The sequence below is a fragment of the Oreochromis niloticus genome, linkage group LG7 (assembly GCF_001858045.2).
Source record: "Oreochromis niloticus isolate F11D_XX linkage group LG7, O_niloticus_UMD_NMBU, whole genome shotgun sequence".
NCBI lineage: Eukaryota > Metazoa > Chordata > Actinopteri > Cichliformes > Cichlidae > Oreochromis > Oreochromis niloticus.
Genome location: NC_031972.2, coordinates 49859042 through 49877846, shown reverse-complemented (window position 1 = coordinate 49877846; position 18805 = coordinate 49859042). Strand labels below are relative to the sequence as shown.

General features: G+C 39.7%; 2 protein-coding genes across 4 annotated transcripts; one reads left to right on the top strand and one right to left on the bottom strand.

Moving 5' to 3' along the window:
• Positions 1-2151: 2151 nt before the first annotated feature.
• Positions 2152-14351, bottom strand: cep152 (centrosomal protein 152). Of its 3 annotated transcripts, none has more exons than XM_005450874.4 (27): positions 13811-14351; positions 13584-13701; positions 11308-11417; positions 11118-11178; positions 10679-10978; positions 10175-10322; positions 9749-9889; positions 9298-9437; positions 8816-9016; positions 8533-8680; positions 8343-8434; positions 8083-8246; positions 7774-7975; positions 7557-7661; positions 7341-7471; positions 7117-7245; positions 6743-7043; positions 6392-6649; positions 5954-6085; positions 5221-5874; positions 4910-4985; positions 4646-4813; positions 4458-4542; positions 3700-3782; positions 3348-3504; positions 3157-3260; positions 2152-3069 (listed from the first exon to the last, which is right to left on the bottom strand). In XM_005450874.4, exons 2-27 carry the CDS (start codon positions 13668-13670, stop codon positions 2252-2254), a joined length of 4995 nt encoding a protein of 1664 aa, XP_005450931.1. In that variant the 5' UTR covers positions 13671-13701; positions 13811-14351; the 3' UTR covers positions 2152-2251. The 3 variants fall into 3 exon arrangements, with proteins under 3 accessions (XP_005450931.1, XP_019217255.1, XP_019217254.1); XM_019361710.2 differs by having other exon boundaries at positions 7117-7200; XM_019361709.2 differs by lacking the exons at positions 13584-13701; positions 13811-14351 and adding an exon at positions 12377-12727.
• A 578-nt stretch (positions 14352-14929) lies between these two features.
• Positions 14930-18779, top strand: galk2 (galactokinase 2). The gene is made up of 10 exons (XM_013270555.3): positions 14930-15196; positions 15276-15364; positions 15653-15776; positions 15915-16008; positions 16129-16275; positions 16486-16584; positions 16702-16854; positions 17088-17298; positions 17782-17983; positions 18478-18779. The coding sequence occupies exons 1-10, from the start codon at positions 15147-15149 to the stop codon at positions 18683-18685; spliced, it is 1377 nt and encodes a 458-aa protein (XP_013126009.1). The 5' UTR covers positions 14930-15146; the 3' UTR covers positions 18686-18779.
• The last annotated feature ends 26 nt before the right edge of the window (positions 18780-18805 follow it).

Here is an 18805-nt window from a genome sequence, read left to right as displayed (position 1 = left end):
CCACGCCACATTCAAAGACATTTAAATCATCTTTCTTCTCCATTCTGCTCAGTTTGAACTTCAGCAAGTCGTCTTGATTGTATCTGCATGTTTAAATGCATGTAGATGGGCACTGCTGCCATATGATTGCTATTAATAGGTAGTGGAACATGTACATCTATCAAGTTGCATGATACTGGTGTGTCGAAACAGCTAAAAGTTCATTTTTATCTGTTATCCCTGGGAACAAGCAGCTAGTTTTGGACATAATATAAGCTATCAAATAAGTAATTGATGGCAATATAAACCCAACATATTAACATAAAAAAAAAAAAAAGTCTTCATGAAGAAAATTTACAACAGAGTTGGTCGTCTCAAAAGCAAAGAAAAGCATACATCAATGTAAATTTGTAAGTACTGCACTCTCTGATACTTCTGAAAAAAGAAAAAAGTGTTTTGGTCAAATGTGTAAGCTTTCATTAACCTTGAATCAAAATCTTCTAAAGTAAACAAACAGGGTATGTATTAGGGTGCCGTAGAGTCTAAACATGGACAATATCTGCATTTAATATATTAATACATGTAAATCGATTCACGTTTATTCATTTTCACATAACTACCAAATAAATAAATAAAAGAGGAACGATAGATTAGCTGCTTATTTGCTTGTAACGTTTAGCTATCATAATAAATTAGCTTTCCAGTTTGCAGTTAAATAAGATTTATTAAAAGAAAATTTCAAGCAATACACACAAACACAATATAGAAACATTTATAATTATGCTCTGCATAAACTTCATATAAACATTAAAAAATTTTAAAAAAACAAACAAAACAAACAAACAACCCCCCCCCCCCACACACACACACACACACACACACACACACACACACACACGCACAAACTGACTGGTTTAAAAAAAAAAAAAAAAAAAAAAAAAAAATACTAATCCCTGACTGAGAAGATATGACCCCATAAGTATCCAATATTTGGTGAACTTATGAGGGCAGGCTGAGTATCTCTGCTTCAGTGAACTCCTGTGTGCCAGTTACAGCTTATGACCTGTAGTACAATTCTTTTCAAATGTGTGTCAAAGGTTGTCTGTTCCTCAGTCTGTGCGCATACTTGGATTTGTAAATGTGTAACAAATACTGTGTGTGCAATCTGTGGGTGCAGATTAATAAATGTGGAGGAAAAAAAACATTTACAGATCTGCAAAAATAAATTTTAGTGGAGGGCTAGAAACAGAAAAGTTCTAAGTTACAGCAAAGACAGGCCTCTTGGGTGGCTCTCATAATTTGATGTGATTTTTGCTGTGGCAGATATTAAAACAGGTGTTGAGTTGTTTGCAACTCATGAATTTTGATTTGAGGGCCTAGAGTAACATTTATTTGTGCATATTTAAATATTTATAGATATAGATATTTAAAGGGACATTTAAATAAGTCTCACTTACAAAATAAGACTTGAAAACATTTTAAACAGAAAAAAGGTCCATTGCTTCACTGGACTTTGCCGTTTAAGCCCTGATATGAAATGCAGCCTGCGTTTGTTGTTTGTTACACAATGCAATAATGCAATACTAAACATACATATTCAATTTCTGCAGAGTTAATCACGAACTTCCTCCATAGATACTGCAGTCTGCAGCACGTTGCAAAATCCTTCTGTCTGATATCTCTGAAGGTCAATTATTAACAGCTCCTGTCTGACTTTCCTGCCCCACAACTTGTCATTACTATTACTAATAATTCAACAACAGATCACATATGAATTGGTGAGATATACAGATGAGGATTAAGGCCAAATTGGAGGGGGTCATGAGTATTTTCCCCTCAGAATTAAAAAAAAATTAAATAAATAAAAATAAAAAGAGAGAGACCCCAAAATAAATATATGTAAGTATGTTTTGTTTTGTTTTTTCCAACGGCTAATGCCTGATCCTCTTCTGTAAGGTCTAAACATGTGAGCAGACCAATTTTGTTAAGAGTTAGAGCCAAACTAACAGTTTAGTTCACTTTCAACCTTTTTGCTGAACACAGCTAACCTGCTGCTGCTGCTGTAGCTTCATGCTTAAGTACAATCATCAGCCTTCACATCTTCCTCACCAAGCAAAGAAAAAAAGCTGCCAACTCTCCCTAACAAATAACTCAACAAACACAAAGCGCAAGCACCTTCAGGACAAAATTTTATATAATGTAAACACTTGACACTGTAAGGCACCATTTGATGAGCTAACTGAAACTGTACCTCATGTCTGCCCTTCGTTTGTTATTTTTGTTGGTAGAAGGGACTGTCAAAGCCGCTGTCCTGTTGGCGCTGCCTCAACTCAGAAAACAGAGGCCTTGACCAGACTTCCTGCGGCTTCTCACATTCAGAGCCAGGAGTAGGCTCTCTGTGCATACTCCTCTTTGCATGCACAAACGTCTCTGTGTCAGGAGTCTTCTTAGCAATCTCATTATAAACAGTGAGGTCAGAAACATCAGGGCTGAGACTGCCAAATTCCCTTATATTGCTGGCTGATCCAGCGGACACAGAAAAGGGTTTCACTGGTTCCACTTTCCTCCCTGAGTAGGACAGTCTGGGTACTTGGAAGTCTGTGTCGGAGTCACCACTAGTCATGCTCCAGTCGTTCTGTTTCTCATCCCTGACAGGAGCCTCCTCGATGAGGACAGGTTTTCTCTGACGCTGTGAATCCAGATGGTTTTCGGCTTTCCTCGAGTCACCTCCCTGCATGTACATCTCCCTGCTTTTACACCTCACAGACATATTGACCAAATCCATGTGGGATGAAGAAACCGTCTGATGAGAGGATTTGTATGACGGCTGGGTGGTATAAACATTTTGGGGCTTCATCCCTTCATCCACAGAGGTCTCCTCCCTCCTCAATACAGGAATGTCCAGGTGGCTCAAAAGTTTAGTTCTCACATCTGCGGTTGGATTCTGTTCTGAATCAGCACTAGTCTTTTCCCTCTGGGATCTCTCCTCTGTCCTGAAGTCAGGAAGCTCAGTGAGGGTTGGCAGGTTTTTAGTGAAACCTGTGTTTCTACCTGGAGGGCAGCCAGTGGTGGATACGGCCATTGAACAACCTGTCAATGCAAAACACACATGCAAACCACACTGTCATGGTGGAAAAAGAAAATCCCAGTAAAACAGTTTAGCACAATAGCACTCACTCTGTAAACTCTGGTTCTTTGCTGATTTACTTTTGATTGGTGTCTCAAGCACTTTGGCCATGGCCGCCAGCTTGCTTGCAGCGTTCATTATTTTCTTTTCAGCACTGCAGAAGACAGGAAAATCGATACAATTAGCAAGAGGAGCCATGACGAACCACGCAAACAAGTTTAGGATAGTTATGGCCTCTTGCCCTGCAGTCTTTCCTCCATCTTCCAATAACTCTTGCAGACAGGTCAGATAATACCGCCTCATCTTTCTAGCAGTGTCCTGCCTCTCCCTCTGCACCTCCCTGCGGATCATCTCGGCTGCACGCTCTCGACTTTCCTGGAGGTAACGGAGCATGTCTCCTGTAAGGACAAAAAACCCCAAAATAAAACAAAAAAACAAACAAACTATTTTAATTGCAGGTCACCAAGGAGGAGTGACTTGTCGAGACTTGTGCTTGTAAATAAATGTGCAAACATGATTTAAATTTAAAATAAACCTCCAAAAAACAAAAAACAACATTTACATATTTATAATCCCCCGGCACTAACACCAACCTCTGATCTTTTCCACAGTCATCAGGTACTGCTGCTTCATCTCCTCCAGGCCTTGCTGAAGCTTTTGCTGCTGACCAGAACTTCTGCAAGCAAAACAGTCAACAATCCTGGTTAAATATATGTTTGTCTTTAATGTCTGTATTTTATTGTATACAGTAAACATTTTTACACAGTATAGCATTTGTATTGCATTGTGGCTTTTTAGTACACTATTTTTCTTTTCATAATATCTAATTCACATTTTCATCCTGTCCCTCGTACTGCTGTAACAAGTGAGTTTCCCCAGCGCTGGATAATGAAGTCATGTCTATTTGCACAGTTCAGGTGCCTGTATGTTTCAGTGTTAACATACAGAAGAGTCCTTGTTTCTTTTGTATTTTTCAGTTTTCTTTATATAAATCAGCTAAAGGAGTCCCAGAGTAAGAAGGCTTTAACAGTCGCATAAACTGGCTTTGAAATCTCTTAAATTCTTTATGGTTATTTAATATCTAAATTATCTTGACAGATTATGATGTCAAGATAATTTAGATGCTCAAAGTTTAAAATAAATGTCCTGCTCAAGCTACTTGTCTCAAGAAATTAAACTTGTAAATTAAAAGATCAAATTGAATAAACTAGTCGGGAGGTCCAATTGAATATGTAGCTCTGAAATGGATTAGATTTATGAAATAACTTGTTTTTGACATAACTGAAGTGCAGCAAAGCAATAGCAATTTGCAATGTACTTTGAATTAAAGGCAAAAATGAAAAACACAAACCCTGATGATTCTGTTGCTCTCTTCACTTCCTCTAACTGTTGCAGATGTTCCTCCTTTGCCCTCTGTAAGACGCTTTCATGCTCATCTACAACAGATAGCACTTAACCCATCAGCACACATGCAGATCCAGCTCATAAAAAAAAAAAATCTTATAAATGAATCGTTATAAGATCTTTTAAATGCAGTACCTTTGAGATGCTGTATGGCAGTTTTGTGCTCTCTAACACTGTGCTGGAGTTGCCGACAGGTTTTCTCTAAATGTCTCTGGAGCTCCTGATTCTTCTTCTGCAGCTTACTTACACTTTCACTGCACTCCCTCTTGCAATGAGACTGCTCCCTCTGCTGGGATAAGACAGCTAAAAAAAACAATTTCATTAAATGAACAGAGTATGTCATGTTGATATACAAGCAGAAAATTTTCATGTCCTGCTAGAGAGGAGCTCATTGCGTACTTTGCATTTTCTTGATTTCTCTTTCCTGCCGTTCCTGCGTTTCCTTCAAAGCACGGCTCAAATTCTCTTCACTCATCTGAGGGATCAAAAATGAAAGCTTCAGATGAAAAACAAACAAGTTTCTAAATAAAAGACAAATCTGTAAAAAAAAGAAAACTATTACGTGCTGTACAAATCATTCAGGGCAGTACTTCTAATAAATAAAAGTGATGAAATTTCATATTCATCTCTCTGGCTACTCTAATCTTTTCATTTTCAACTTAATTTATACATTTATTATTTATTTATTCTTTAGAAATATAACAACTCACTGTTTTCCATTCCTTCTTAGCCTGGGTTACTGCTCTTTTGACTATGTCTCTGCATGAAGTTTGGATGATGTGTGTTATTGTAGCCTCTGATGAAGCCCCGCTGGTCCTGCGAGTGTCTTCAGTACCCTGATAATCCGTTTTGGAATTCCTGAGAAGTTGTGCCTGGACCTCTGCCAGTGCAGTCTGAAGCTCTGCTTGTAGTTCATCTCTTATCTGCTTTCCTTGCATCAGTTCCTTTTCTGCATGCTGGCATCGCCACTCCTCCTCACGAGCACTCACAGTTTGCTGAAGCTTGGCCTCCATCTGTAGGAGCAGCTCATTCTTCTGGAGATCAGCATCTTCTTTGGCTTGGTGTACAGCCTGCTCCAGCTTTTTGCCCTGCTCTTGCAGCTTGGCTTGATACACCTGCTCGCTGCGGGCCTGGATGATGGCGATCTCCTGCTGTTTGTCTCTGTTCCAGGCTGCTCTCGCTCCGGCCAGCTCAGCTTTCAATAAGGCAGCTTGCTCTCTGGTCACTTGCTCCAGCTGGCTCTGGAGGGCTGCCAGTTCCTCTTGCAGCTTCTCCATCCTTTGTGGCCCAGAGCTGTTCTCCTCCTGCTGGTTCTTGTGCTTCCTGCGCCATTGCTCTTCCGCTTCCTTCAGTGCTTGGGATACCTAAAACATTTAAATAAATATATAAACCCAGACAACAGCAGTGACACTTTTCAAATAAAAGACAAATACTCTTTCATACCTGCTGTTGGGTGTGTTTTTCTTGCAGTTGTTCCCATTTCTCCTTCTCTGTTTGTAGAGCAGCTTGATATTCTGGCAGTGAAGTCAGATCCTCAATCCAGCGATTATAGGCTCTTGTTACTGCCCCTTCAACCTGAAACAAACACAAACGCAAATTTATGTCCATTAACTGAACCAAATAATCATGTCAAAGAGGAAAAGAATGATATAAACATTTTTACATAATGGTAGAAAATAACTTTACCAAGTCTTGTGAGTAATATACAATAAAACTGAGTTTCTAAAGGCTTAAATCTCTGTACCTAAAATAGATGAAGGTGATATTAAGAGTCTGAAATGTCATATTCCATGTCATACATGCAAAACACATGCATATGTATTTTGATGACCATTAAAATGTTTAATATTGCCTTGAAATACAATAATAAAACAAACTGACTTGTTTAGCCATGTCGTCCAGGTGTTTCTCCTGCAACTCTCTCTGGACTTGTTTCCTGGCTTCCTCCACAGCTTTCCTTCTGACATTTTCAGATTCCAGTTGCAGCTGCTGTCTCTGGGCACTGAGCCTGGAGTCCAACTCCTCAGCAGAAATTGTCAGACTGACCTCATTCTCATCCGTCTGACAGCTCGTCTCAGCAGCCTTTCGATGTTCCTCTCTTGTAGCCTCCTCCAACCTCTGGGCCCAGGTCTTCTCAATCTGTATAAAAAGTACAACAGAAGAAAATAAGTCTTGTATGAAATCAATATTAGTCAAATGAGGGAGATAGGAATACACTTTTAATAGTCATACCTTTTGCAACTCCTCCTTCCATGCAGCCTCAGCGGATGCTAAATGAGAAGTCAGCTGTTGCTGGAACTCAGCCTCTTTCTCTTTGGACCAGACAGCTTTGAGCTCCATAACTGAGGCCTGATGCTGAGCCTCAAGCTCACTTCTCAGCTTCTGCATAGCTGTGCCACTCTCCTCTCTGATCAACTTCTCCTCCTTCTCTCTGCTGCGGATGCTTTCTTCAAGCAAGTCCTTCTCCTTGCAGACAGATATGTAACATTCTTGTACTGCCAGCACCTTATCATTAGCTTCAGAGAGCTGACCTCTGTGGAAAAAATAAATTAGCCACAAAAGTCTGAAAACAACTATATTTTTACCATGAGGTGCAGGAGACTTACTGTAACTGCTGAAGCTGCTGCTGCTGCTGTGTCGTCAGCCGCTCTACCTGAGCGTCGTGTTCCAGCATGAGTTCTGTTCTGACCCTGTTAACCACATCATTCCTGTACTGCTGATGAATCCGTTCAGATCTTAGCAAAAGAAGCACATATACTCACAAATACACATAACCCAGGAAATTACACATACCCCAAGAAAGAGGAGGAAGAGAAAGAGTCACTTTTACCTCTCAGCAGCTTCTTGCTTTTCTTGGTCGAGCTCCTGGATCATCTCCCTCATTTTGGTGCACAACTCAGAATTGGCAGACTTCAGTTTTTCCTCGTTTTCTTTCAGCTCCTGATTCTTCTTTTCTAGCAGCTGCAGTTTGGAGAAAACAACAGTCTTTTGTGACTTAGCCAAAAAACTAAGAACATGATAAGTCTGACGACAAACATCAACCCACCTCCACTTGTTCCTGCAAGTGTGTTTTGTCCTCCTGTAATCTCATCAACTCTTTTTGAGAGTCTCCAGTCATGTCTTGATGTTTCTTCTGGCTGGTTTCTTTCATCTGGGTAGATCAAAAATGTCTGCATCAGTCACCTAAACCTGCCCACTTTTAGTACTTTTATAAAATTAACCAAAGTTTAGAAAAGTTACAGTTTTCAGGAGTCAGCACTCACCTCAGAGTTAAGTTTTGTTTCATCTAATTCAATCTGCATTTCATTCACGCGACGCTGACACTGCTGGAGCTCCTCTTGCAGCTGGTTGATCTTCTGCCGCTTCCCCTTTAAACTACCCAGGCAGCGCTGCATCTCTACTCGTAGCAACCTTAAAGCCTCATCCTTGGGCAGCTTGGAGTCTGACAGGTGAGCCAAAGCAGTACTGACAAAACAACAGAAAAATGTGTTTCCAAAGGTTACTCTGGAGAGTTCAGCCCAAGAGGGGAAGAGATACAGATCACAATGACTGCTCTGTATTCACACTGTTACCTATTAAGCGTGCCGTTTTTCCTGTTTGTTTTCTTCAACCCCAAATCCACACAGGATTCAGACAGCTGGTTCTCCCAGTTGCTGCTTAGGTCTATCGCAATGACACCGTGCTTCACTGCAGATTCATACAGAGCGATCTGCTCCTTCAGATCAGCCATATCCTCCTTTAGGGTGAAAATGAAAAAACACAAAACGTTTGTGCAGCTTGTTCATCAGAAGTCACAGGAGTAGTTGTGCTTTAGAAAAATCTGAGGACAAACCTGTAAAACTTTGTTCATGTTCTCACTCAGGGCCTTGGCTGACAGTGCCTGCTGTAGTTTGATTTGCATTTGACTCATCTCTTGCACTGAATCTGAAAATAAAAAACATAATTAGATCGATTAAATGTGAGCAAGAATAAGGTAATGTGGGTGTCAGCTGCTCAGTAATGTTCATGTGGAGTTCACACACTTGTCTGCAGCAGCTTGGCGCATTGTTTTTGACTCTCTTCCAGACGCTGTGTGAGTGCATTCACCACTCTGGCTCTCTCCAGTTGCTCTTCTTCTCTCTGGCGTTCCAACAGCTTCACATGCTCCCGTAACGTCTGACCAATATCAAGCTGGAAGCCACAGAACAAAAAACACACTCTGACGTAACAATAATAATAATATAATCAACATTTGTCCGATGACAAAGAATGGACTTTTGGTTAACTTGTTCCATTTTCTAATACTATGTCAATAAAACTCCAGACCTGTTCATTCAAAGTCTGAGAGGTAGAGTCCAGCTTCTGTTGCAGGGCTAACAGAGCAGCCTCATGCTGCTCCTTTATGACAGCAAGGTCTCTGTCATGCTGTTCCCGCGCTCTGGACAGCGTGTCAGAACGGCGAAGCTCCAACATCTGTTGCTTCATACTGTCTACCGCAGCATCTGCAACCCTCTGTTTCTTCATGTTCTGCAAACAAAAGAAAACCTTTGCTATATACACTAAAAAGAAGCATTCTCATACAAAGGTTTCAGTCATGCATCATGTTTCAGTAAGCAGAGCTGGTTTAGACACATTTGTATACAAAATTTCATATTATATTCTTAAATCTATAAAGCTGACAAAGCTTTTGAATTCCTTAAGTGCATGTTTCTTCAATAGTTACAGTTAACTATTATTACCGTCTTAAATTTGGCGTTAAATAACTAAGAAAATAGAATGAAAACAGTGTTTGTCAGCACAGAACATACCTCGTGGTCTCTCTCAGTGAGGATCTGTACTTGCTGCTCCATTGCCTTCAGCTTGTTTTGCATTTGGACTTCTCTTTCTTTGGCTTCTTCAATCAATCGACTCGCTTCCTTTAAACTTACTGCTAGGCCGTCCTTTTCATCTATGGACAATTTTTAAAAAAAGGACCATCAGCACATCTAGCAAGCAGTGCTACATCACTAACAGCCACAAGGGGGCAGATGTTTTAACCAACTAAAGACAAACTTGCATTTACTTCTACTAGTCTCAGTGCTATAAACTGACAATCCCTCTCAAGTCATAAGTGCCCAAGGTTTTGAGTGGATTTCTATTATTACACTATACTGTTATTATTATGGTTGTAAAAAAATTTTTTTTAAAAACCCTCCATAATCATATACTGTTCAAGTACTGCAACAAAGTGAGATGTCCCTCATTTTAAGTTGAACATACCTTTGACGATTACAAATTGATGCTCGAGGTATCTCATGTTACGCCGTGAATCCTCAAGTTTTCGCTCCAAGTCTTCAATTTGCCTCTGTTGGGCTTTGTTCAAAATCTGCAGCTGGGCAAGCTGCTCCCGGTCAGCATTTTCTGAAACAAAGATAATTTTGTGTTTAATTTTAGTCATTTTTCATTGTGAAGACATTTTCAATTTAAGCAATGTCATTTTTTAAGCCACTGGCAATTCAAATTACACCTTTCTGCAGTACAGCTAGACTATGCATACAACTGGAAGAAAAAAATGCCTTGTAACGGATTAAGCTACTTGACAACAGCCATCTGCAGTCCCGAAACAGGCACACATCTCATTAAATAGTTTATATTTACATGTCAGTGTACTAGTACTATTATTTAGTCAATGAAACTAAGACTTACGTTGTGTTGAGTCAAGGAAATCTCTCTGTAGATGGTCAAACTGACCTTGCTGAGCGGCCTGTGGCTTAAACATGTTTGGCTGATGGGCAGGATGATGAGGATTGTAGCTCACCTTGTACTGATTTGCACCTCTGTCACATACTTCAGACTTTAAACATAGAAACATAGTATGATAGTAGTGAAAATGTTGCTGTATTTAAAAAACACAAATACACAAACAAAACATGCAAACATAAAAAAATAAAACTGCACAAACTACAAATTGCCAGAAAACAAGATGTTAATTTAAAATGACATTTGAGGACATTTCATACACACAAGTAATGTACGTTTCTTTTGGAATAAAATGCTGCTTTTTTAAAAAAAAAAAATACTAGAAATCCTTTCATGTTACTATTTATTCAAATGATTTGGAGGCATTAAGACTTAAAACCTTAAAGGAAAGAACAGCACAATAACAGCTAGGACCTTCTGGATGCTTTTGAAATGAAATGGTCCACTCACTTGAAATTGGTGGTTTTGCTTGTCCATGTATCCTCTTTCTCCGTTATATTCCACATGATTACTGGCACCCTGAGGGTATGGTTTAGACTCAAACTCAGTGGAAAAATCACTGGTCTCTGTCATTTTGTCTGTGCCCATGCTTGTGCATGTATAATCTGCTTGTGTGAACTGATGATCCTGGTTCCAGGTGTGAGGCAGAGGTTGACTTTGAGGGGGACTCCGATGTCCATTAATATGAGCAGCTCCATCCTTATATGCATACTCATTGTTCAACCCTTCATCATAGTGATCTTCATAGTTCTTTAGAGAGACAATAACAGAGAGTGATTCTTTCCCTTTTGAACTTTTTTTGTATGCACCATTTATGAGTTGTATTTTTTTGATGGCAAAAATATTCAAGGCCCCTAAATCTACTACTGAACATAAACTAACACTCTACCTGTGTATGAGGGGCTGGCCTTGGATGACCAGACCATTGCTGAGTCCAGCTGGACTGTGGGCTAAGTAGAGAAAGCACAACAAATGATAACTAATGTTCCAGTGACAACAAATCTGCTTGTCTTTAACCACACCCAGAGTTCTCGAAATGTGACATTACATATAGTGTCATCAGCAGCAACATGTGTTACCTGTTGCCAGTGTTTTTATTACTGCAGGCAGTGTAATCCAGCTCTGGGGAGGAGAAGTCAATGCTATCCTCAAGCATGTCATCAGGCAGGTCTGTGAGCAGCTTGTGCAGCTGCGAGAAAGGAAAAAAAAAAAGAAAGAGAGGAAATAGCACATGGAAATGAGTCACTATGGTTGCTTCGCAACTGAGTTATAAAGTAACAAAGATAGAGGAAAAAAAACACCAGAGCTAAGCAATCACTGACAGCTTAAAAGGCTGTAAAAGTCTTATGCAGTGTGTTTTTATTATTTAGCTGCAGTTTTGAGAAACACTTGTTACATTAAATATCATTACATTATGCTGTGTAGAGTTACTAAATCAAAATTATTCAGGCTATACCTAAAAACACTTTCAGAAACTTTTTGTGTTTGCATGTGAGATTTAAGGATAAACTTTGATTAAATGATTAATCACGGAAGTCTTCTATGAAGCAAAAGCTCCAAATATGCTGTAAATAAACACTGAGTATTTGCACTCTCTGACTGTATTTTGCACAGCACTGCACAGTGTAGCCCAATCTTTATATAGCAAAAAACCTTCTACTATTTAAATATTTGCATATTGTGCTCATATGGCAGTATTTGTATTTTGTGACCTAAATGGGTGAATTTAGTCCTATGTTAATCACTGGTTTAGAACCCATCCATCCGCTTCCACTTGTCCTTTTAATCAATTAACCTGTCCCCACAAACTGCATGTCTTGGGACGGTGGGAGGAAGCCGGAGTACCCGGAAGGAACACGCAAACTCCACACAGAAAGACCCTCGGCCTGATGGTGGAATTGAACTCAGGACCTTCTTGCTGTGCGGCAACAGTGCTAACCACCATGCCACCGTGCTGCCGGTTTAGAACCCATATGTGTAAATTTACTTTGAAATAAAACTGATTCTCATTAAGTCTTTCCTTGTTTAATATTTTGACACTTGCAAATAAAATGACACAAAAAAAACAAACTCCTCAGTAACAGACTAACCAAAGTTGCATAACAAACAGCCATGTGTGTTGAAACAAGCAGAGCCAGCTGGACTTACTTCCCATAAGGACCGCTGAATACTCCTCAGATCCTCCACTGTGTCCACAACCGAAGGACCCATATTATCCCACTTACACAGTCAACAAAATTTGAAAAGGCATTTCTACTTCAGCTGTGAAACCACGAGATAACCCCCAGCCTAATCTGCCTGTAGAGAAGGCCTTCTGTGTAAAACATCCAAAACGTGCCTGGCATGTTGTCGGCTCCCTGTGGTATTGTCTTGTTTGCCTCGCAAAGACCTCCATTGTTTAGACAAAACATATAGCAAAGTTAACTGGAGCAGAAACATTCCAGTTACTGCTGGCAGACATTATCCATAATGAGCTAGTGTATTATAAGTAGGTTATAGCCTAAAAAAAGAAAAAAAGAATAAATAAAAATAAATGAAATGAAATGAAAATCTATTTAATTAATACTATTTAAAGCCCATTATGCTGAGCTCTATAAGATCACCAAATGCTTCTTCGCTTTCTCTCCTGAAGCCAAGTAACCCAAATGGAAAGTGGGGAAGCCAAAGGGCTGAGCTGGTTTCAGTGTGACACACCTGGAAGGAGGCCTTTTCCTTGAGCCAATAATAGCTCAAGCTCACAGCACAACAGATTGTAGATGTGAGTAATAACAGTGAGTAACTGTGAAGCAGGCAATGCTTGTGAAATTCAAACAATGCACTTGTCAATGATTCCCCAGACAGCACTACAAACTCACAAAGAGAAATGTAAGATCAACAGTAGTAGTGAAATCTGGTAAACATACAATCACTGTACACAGTGATAGTAAATGTAAAGTAAGCTGAGATAAATAATGACTTCTTACTATTTTGTAATTTTAGCATTAGCTGGACATGTTGTTGTGTTCTTGCATGTTGAATAACATGCACAGGCTTTCTACTGTGTTGACTGATATCAGCAACTATGATGGCTGTAACCAATGAGCGATGAACAAGCAGAGTCAGCTGGCTAAATATGTTTAAACACAATTAGATGAGTCGAAAGACAAATCGTGTTTTCACAATAGGCTTTCTCAGTTAGCTAAGTGGGCACTAAATAACAGAGTAAATAAAAAATATCCATCAAATTGTTATCGTAAATATCCTAAGAAATTCAGGGTGCATGCCGAATGTGAACTCAGTCCAACAACTGGATGCACAATTATCAGACAGATGTTATCTGAATAATTCTGAAAAGCTGTAGATCTGAGTGTTGCACCTCTTGCTCTCTCGCGTAGTCCTCTTGGTCGTATTCCTCTTCATCGTGTTGGGTTTGAAGAGCAGCACTGTCAAAATCAATAGACATAATGCACACCCTCCTGGTCGTTTAGGGGATGCTAGGAAAACAGGAACAACAAAACTTAATTTATCTTTGACAGCAGTTAAAAACTCAAGTTAACTAAAATTACGCATTGATATCAGCTAGAAATATATATCAAAGCTTACCCGTTAATTAAAAGACGGCAGATCTCTCCTTTGCTGAGCTGCGTATCCCTATTATTGAGTATTAGCTTCAACTGTTAGCCATGCTGCACTTTACATTACAAAACAGTGAGGCTTATTAGCGAGCGGTAAACCCGGACATGCCAAACAAACGACCCAGCCGAGCTCTGGAAACATATGCCCAACACGTTTAACAAGACACGCAGGTTTAATGCCAAATAATAGGCCAGTTTGCGAACATTTAAGATGGAAGCTAACTTCGTAGCGAACAAAGCTAACTCCTGCTAGCCGTACCTTGTTAGACTCGCCCACTTTGAAAACTCGCGCGCGTTAGCAGCGCCAAACCACTGCGACTCTTTGAGACAGAGCGGATTTCAGAAACTGATTGCACACAGACTTACTCATTATCACAACTGACGCTAATTCACCGACACGAAAATATTAATTTAAATGCTTTTTGGCGTAACAAAACATACCAGGTGAAGCTATTTACAAGATTTCTTTTCTTGCTGAGAACCCCGGAGCTAGTTAACCCCGTGTCCATGGTAACAAAGTCGTTAGAATTATGGGTAGTGTAGTTATCGAGATTATTTGGAAATGATATATAAAATGTTATGTTTGTTGTTGTTCTTTCAGGTTGTTTTTTGTTTTTCTTTCCTCCTTTTTTATTCCTGGTCAACATGTATTAATTTTTTATGCGCAAACAAAGCCACACTTTCATGAAAAACTTCGTCATCGCTGGCATTTTTAAAAAGCAATCTGATGTTCCCATCGTGTGGTTAAACAGTGACATAGCAGCTAATTTCAAGATAACCGTAAACAGGGTTACTAAATAGATATTATAATCAGATTAGTCAAACCTGGGAATTTAATCACAAAAATGTGGCATTACATTTCTGTTATTTTAATTACCTTTTTATTTTTTTTATACCTGTTTATTTTTTTTACTGAAGTTCATTGACGTTAACATTAAAGCAAATAATTTAAAGTAGGCTACTGTAAAAAAAAAAAAAGAAACTTTGTGCATTAAATTTATGAATGACCGTTCTTATTAGTATTTGGAGTTACCCCATTCAGATTTGTGGACGTCGACTCATAAGACCCGCCCCCTTTCCGTCTATTAACTTCCGCATTTTGCCTCTGCTGCCTCAGCTGCTTCAGAGTCAGCTCTTCCTTTGTAGACAGACGCTAAACTCAGCTGAGCTCCGACCAGAGTTCAGCATTGTGGTATCCGGGAGCCTCTTGTGACAGTCAGCTGATCTAAACCCGGATATGTGAAAGCTCTGAGCTCTCCTGTCTGACAACAAGTGGACTCACAATTACTTTAAAACGGGTAGAAATGGCCACAAACCCGCCCAAGTTAAAGACAAAGATAGCTGCTAACGAGAGGTGAGAAGCAACGAGGTTACGCAGTGATTCTCAGAGTATAATATTATGATACTTAATTGCTTTTCTTGTCATTTTGCAGGATGAAAAACTTAAAAGAAACCTTTGAGTCAAAGTATGGGGAATCTCCTCTCTTCTATGCATTTGCACCTGGAAGGGTAAACCTAATAGGTAATTTCATACTTTATGTGGCATGTGTTGTAGACTGATTGCATTATTGTATATGCTCCATCTATTTTGTATCTGTTGAATAAGTACAGTGTATACCTATATAAATATCATCTGGAGATAATAGTAGTTCTGCCAGTGGGTGTTCTTAATATTTTGACCTTGTTTCAAAGTAAAACATTTGTGGTAATATTATGATTTTGTTTGCAGCTTTTATCCAGGAATTTTTTAGTGGTACCAGTCAAACACGGTCTCTCACATACATCTTTTTCATATTTGTCACATTAACAGGTGAACACATTGATTACTGTGGCTATTCTGTGCTTCCAATGGCCATCGAGCAGAATATCCTCGCAGCTGTGTCAGTGAACAATTCAGGGAAGATCCAGCTGGCCAATGCAAATCCTAAATACAAGTGAGATGTGAACCCTTATAGTGACAGCCCCAATATATATTTTTTGTTTGTGTGTTTTTGGCCTGTGTAATTTATTCAATGGTAGCTGTACATTATGAGTGTGTGTTCTCAGAAAGCTTGTTGTTTGTCATTATACAGGGATTTCAGTGTGTCGTGTTCAGAGGAAATTGCCATAGATAGAGATGATCCACAGTGGTATTATTATTTTCTCTGTGGGGTTAAAGGTATTCAGGTAAGTTTTGTGATGAGTTCTATACTTAAATTATGGAATGGCAAAAAATGAATACTATAACATGTACTAAATGCATCATAAGTGGTAACATGATACATTTAGATTTTTTTTTTCTTTCAGGAGAAGTTTGGGCTAAACCATTTAGCAGGGATGTCCTGTGTCGTAGATGGAACGATCCCTCCGAGCTCCGGCCTGTCCAGTTCTAGTGCCTTAGTTTGTTGTTCTGGCCTCGTAACAATGGAGGCAAACCAAAAGTCCCTCTCCAAGGTGAAGCTTCTTTGTAACCAAACCAAAAACATGTATTAATTTCTTTTGGTAACAGTCAAAAATGATGCTTTCAACAGGTAATGAACAATTAATCACAAAGAATATGACTCCTAATACATATTGTCTTTAATTTGTTATAATGTGAATCCTTATGAGTCAGACATTCTCCTGGATTTGTTAATTAAAGAGGAAAACTTTGTATTTCACCAGGTGGCTCTTGCGGAGATTTGTGCCAAAAGTGAGCGATACATTGGCACAGAGGGAGGAGGCATGGACCAGTCAATTTCATTCCTGGCAGAGGCAGGAACTGTATGTAGCCCGACCGCCTTTGACCTGTGTTTGACGAATATGGCACATCTAAAATACACTATTTAAACAAATAATAACTTCAATATTGCTGGCTAAACTTTTTGAATTGTCTGCCAGGCAAAGCTGATAGAGTTCCAGCCCCTGCGTGCTACCGATGTCAAACTCCCCGATGGTGCCGTGTTTGTGATTTCCAACTGCTGCGTGGAGATGAACAAAGCTGCTTCTTCTCACTACAACATCCGTGTGGTGGAGTGTCGGATCGCCACGAAGGTGCTATTTGTTGCCGTGATGCATTCCTGAAATATCTGTTATATATGTTGTTTTATTTCCTGAGTTTCAATTTAATATTGAATTTAGTTTGACTCGTGTGCTCTTTCAAAGGCAACAGAGCACAACAACCCAAGAACACAGCGATGAACAGCCTCACGCTTCGCTGTAAACTTTAAACATGTGTGATAAGTTTGTAATATTCAAAGTTAACATCACAGTGGATGTGTACTCAGATGCTGGCCCAGGCGCGGGGTGTGGACTCGAGCAGGCTGTTGAAGCTCGCTCATGTTCAGATGGAGCTGAAGGCCTCCCTGGAGGAGATGCTGGCTCTGGTGGACGAGGTGCTGCACCCCGAGCCTTACAGCCGAGAGGAGATATGCAAGGTGCTGGGCATCACCTCGGAGCAGTTTTCAACAGAGCTGCTCAGCGCTAATACTCAGGACAGTAAGTAAAACCTGTGTGGGCGCTGATAAAGCAGGAGCTCTATGTGAAGTACTCCATTAATGGAGCGCAAAAAAGCGTGTTGCTAGTTTAATTCCCCACCCCATCTTTCTAAGTCTGATATATTTTGACATTGACAGATTATTGTAGTACATTCACACTAAAATGCATCATATTTTATCAATATTGCAACTAAAATGTGGTATTTATATTTTCCTGTGCATTTTATTTAGGTGAACTAAATTTCCAACCAACCAAATACTTCTACCTGAGTGAAATGAGCTACATTTCTTTCTTTCAGAACATTTTTCTTAGTTGTAAATATATTCTAAGCAACCCTTAATATATTATTTTCTGCTGATAGTCAAGTATTTGGTTATTCCATCACATTAGATTTTTTTTTTTTTTTTTTTCATTTCCAGTCTCATGAAAACAGGTTTAAGATTAAGGTTTTTGCTGGAACACTTTTCCTGTTATTTCTCTCAGTGACACAGTTCAAGCTTCACCAGCGAGCCAAACATGTGTACGGGGAAGCTGCACGAGTCCTGCAGTTTAAGAGCGTGTGCGACTCTGAACCTGCCAATGCCACGCGGCTACTGGGAGAGCTGATGAACCAAAGCCACGCAAGCTGCAGAGACCTCTACGAGTGCAGCTGCCCTGAACTGGACCAATTAGTTGATATCTGCCTGTGAGTACTGCAAACTAAACCACTCCTGCACAGCCTGGGAGAGAAACTTGGATGTTATCCAATGAATGTTTAGAGGTATTTAGGTTCATTTACCAAAAAAAAGATCTCAATTAATAAAAATCCACAATGCAAACTATAATATAATAACTATAACTATAATCCAGTTTGCATACAGTCTCTCATGTGTCCCAGTTCTAATTATAAAAGACAATCAATTAATCAAGTGCATCAGAATAGCAGAACCAGGCTGCTACTTGCCCTCTCAGTTCCTTTGGAAGCAGTAAGGATGGACTTAGTCATTCAAGGGCTGTATGATTTCTACTCGTGTTAGCATTAGCTCTTTGCTGAATGCTTACAGTAAGTAGAACCTCACACCACTAGCATGACTGTAGATGTACATGCAACCCCTTCCTCACATCTTTCTAGAGGAATAATAGTATTAAAGTGTCAAACTTAGCACTATGTTGTCTTTTTGTTTTTTCTCATGGTTGCAGGAAGTCAGGGGCTGTGGGTTCCCGCCTGACAGGAGCAGGGTGGGGAGGCTGTGCCGTTTCCATGGTTCCCAGTGAGAAGGTGGAGTCTTTCTTACAAGCTGTTAGAGAAGAATACTACCTCCCTGATCCACGCAGAGCAGCAATAGAAAAACAAAGTCTGTTTGTATCAAAGCCAGGTGGTGGAGCTGCAATTTACCTCGAGGAGTGATCTTCATAATCCATTTCTGATTTTATACCGGTTTTTATACCGCAGTCATTCAGTTTCAGTTAAATGGGTTTCAGATGGTTTTCAGTTTCAGAAATGGGTTTTTCTTACACATGTGACTAA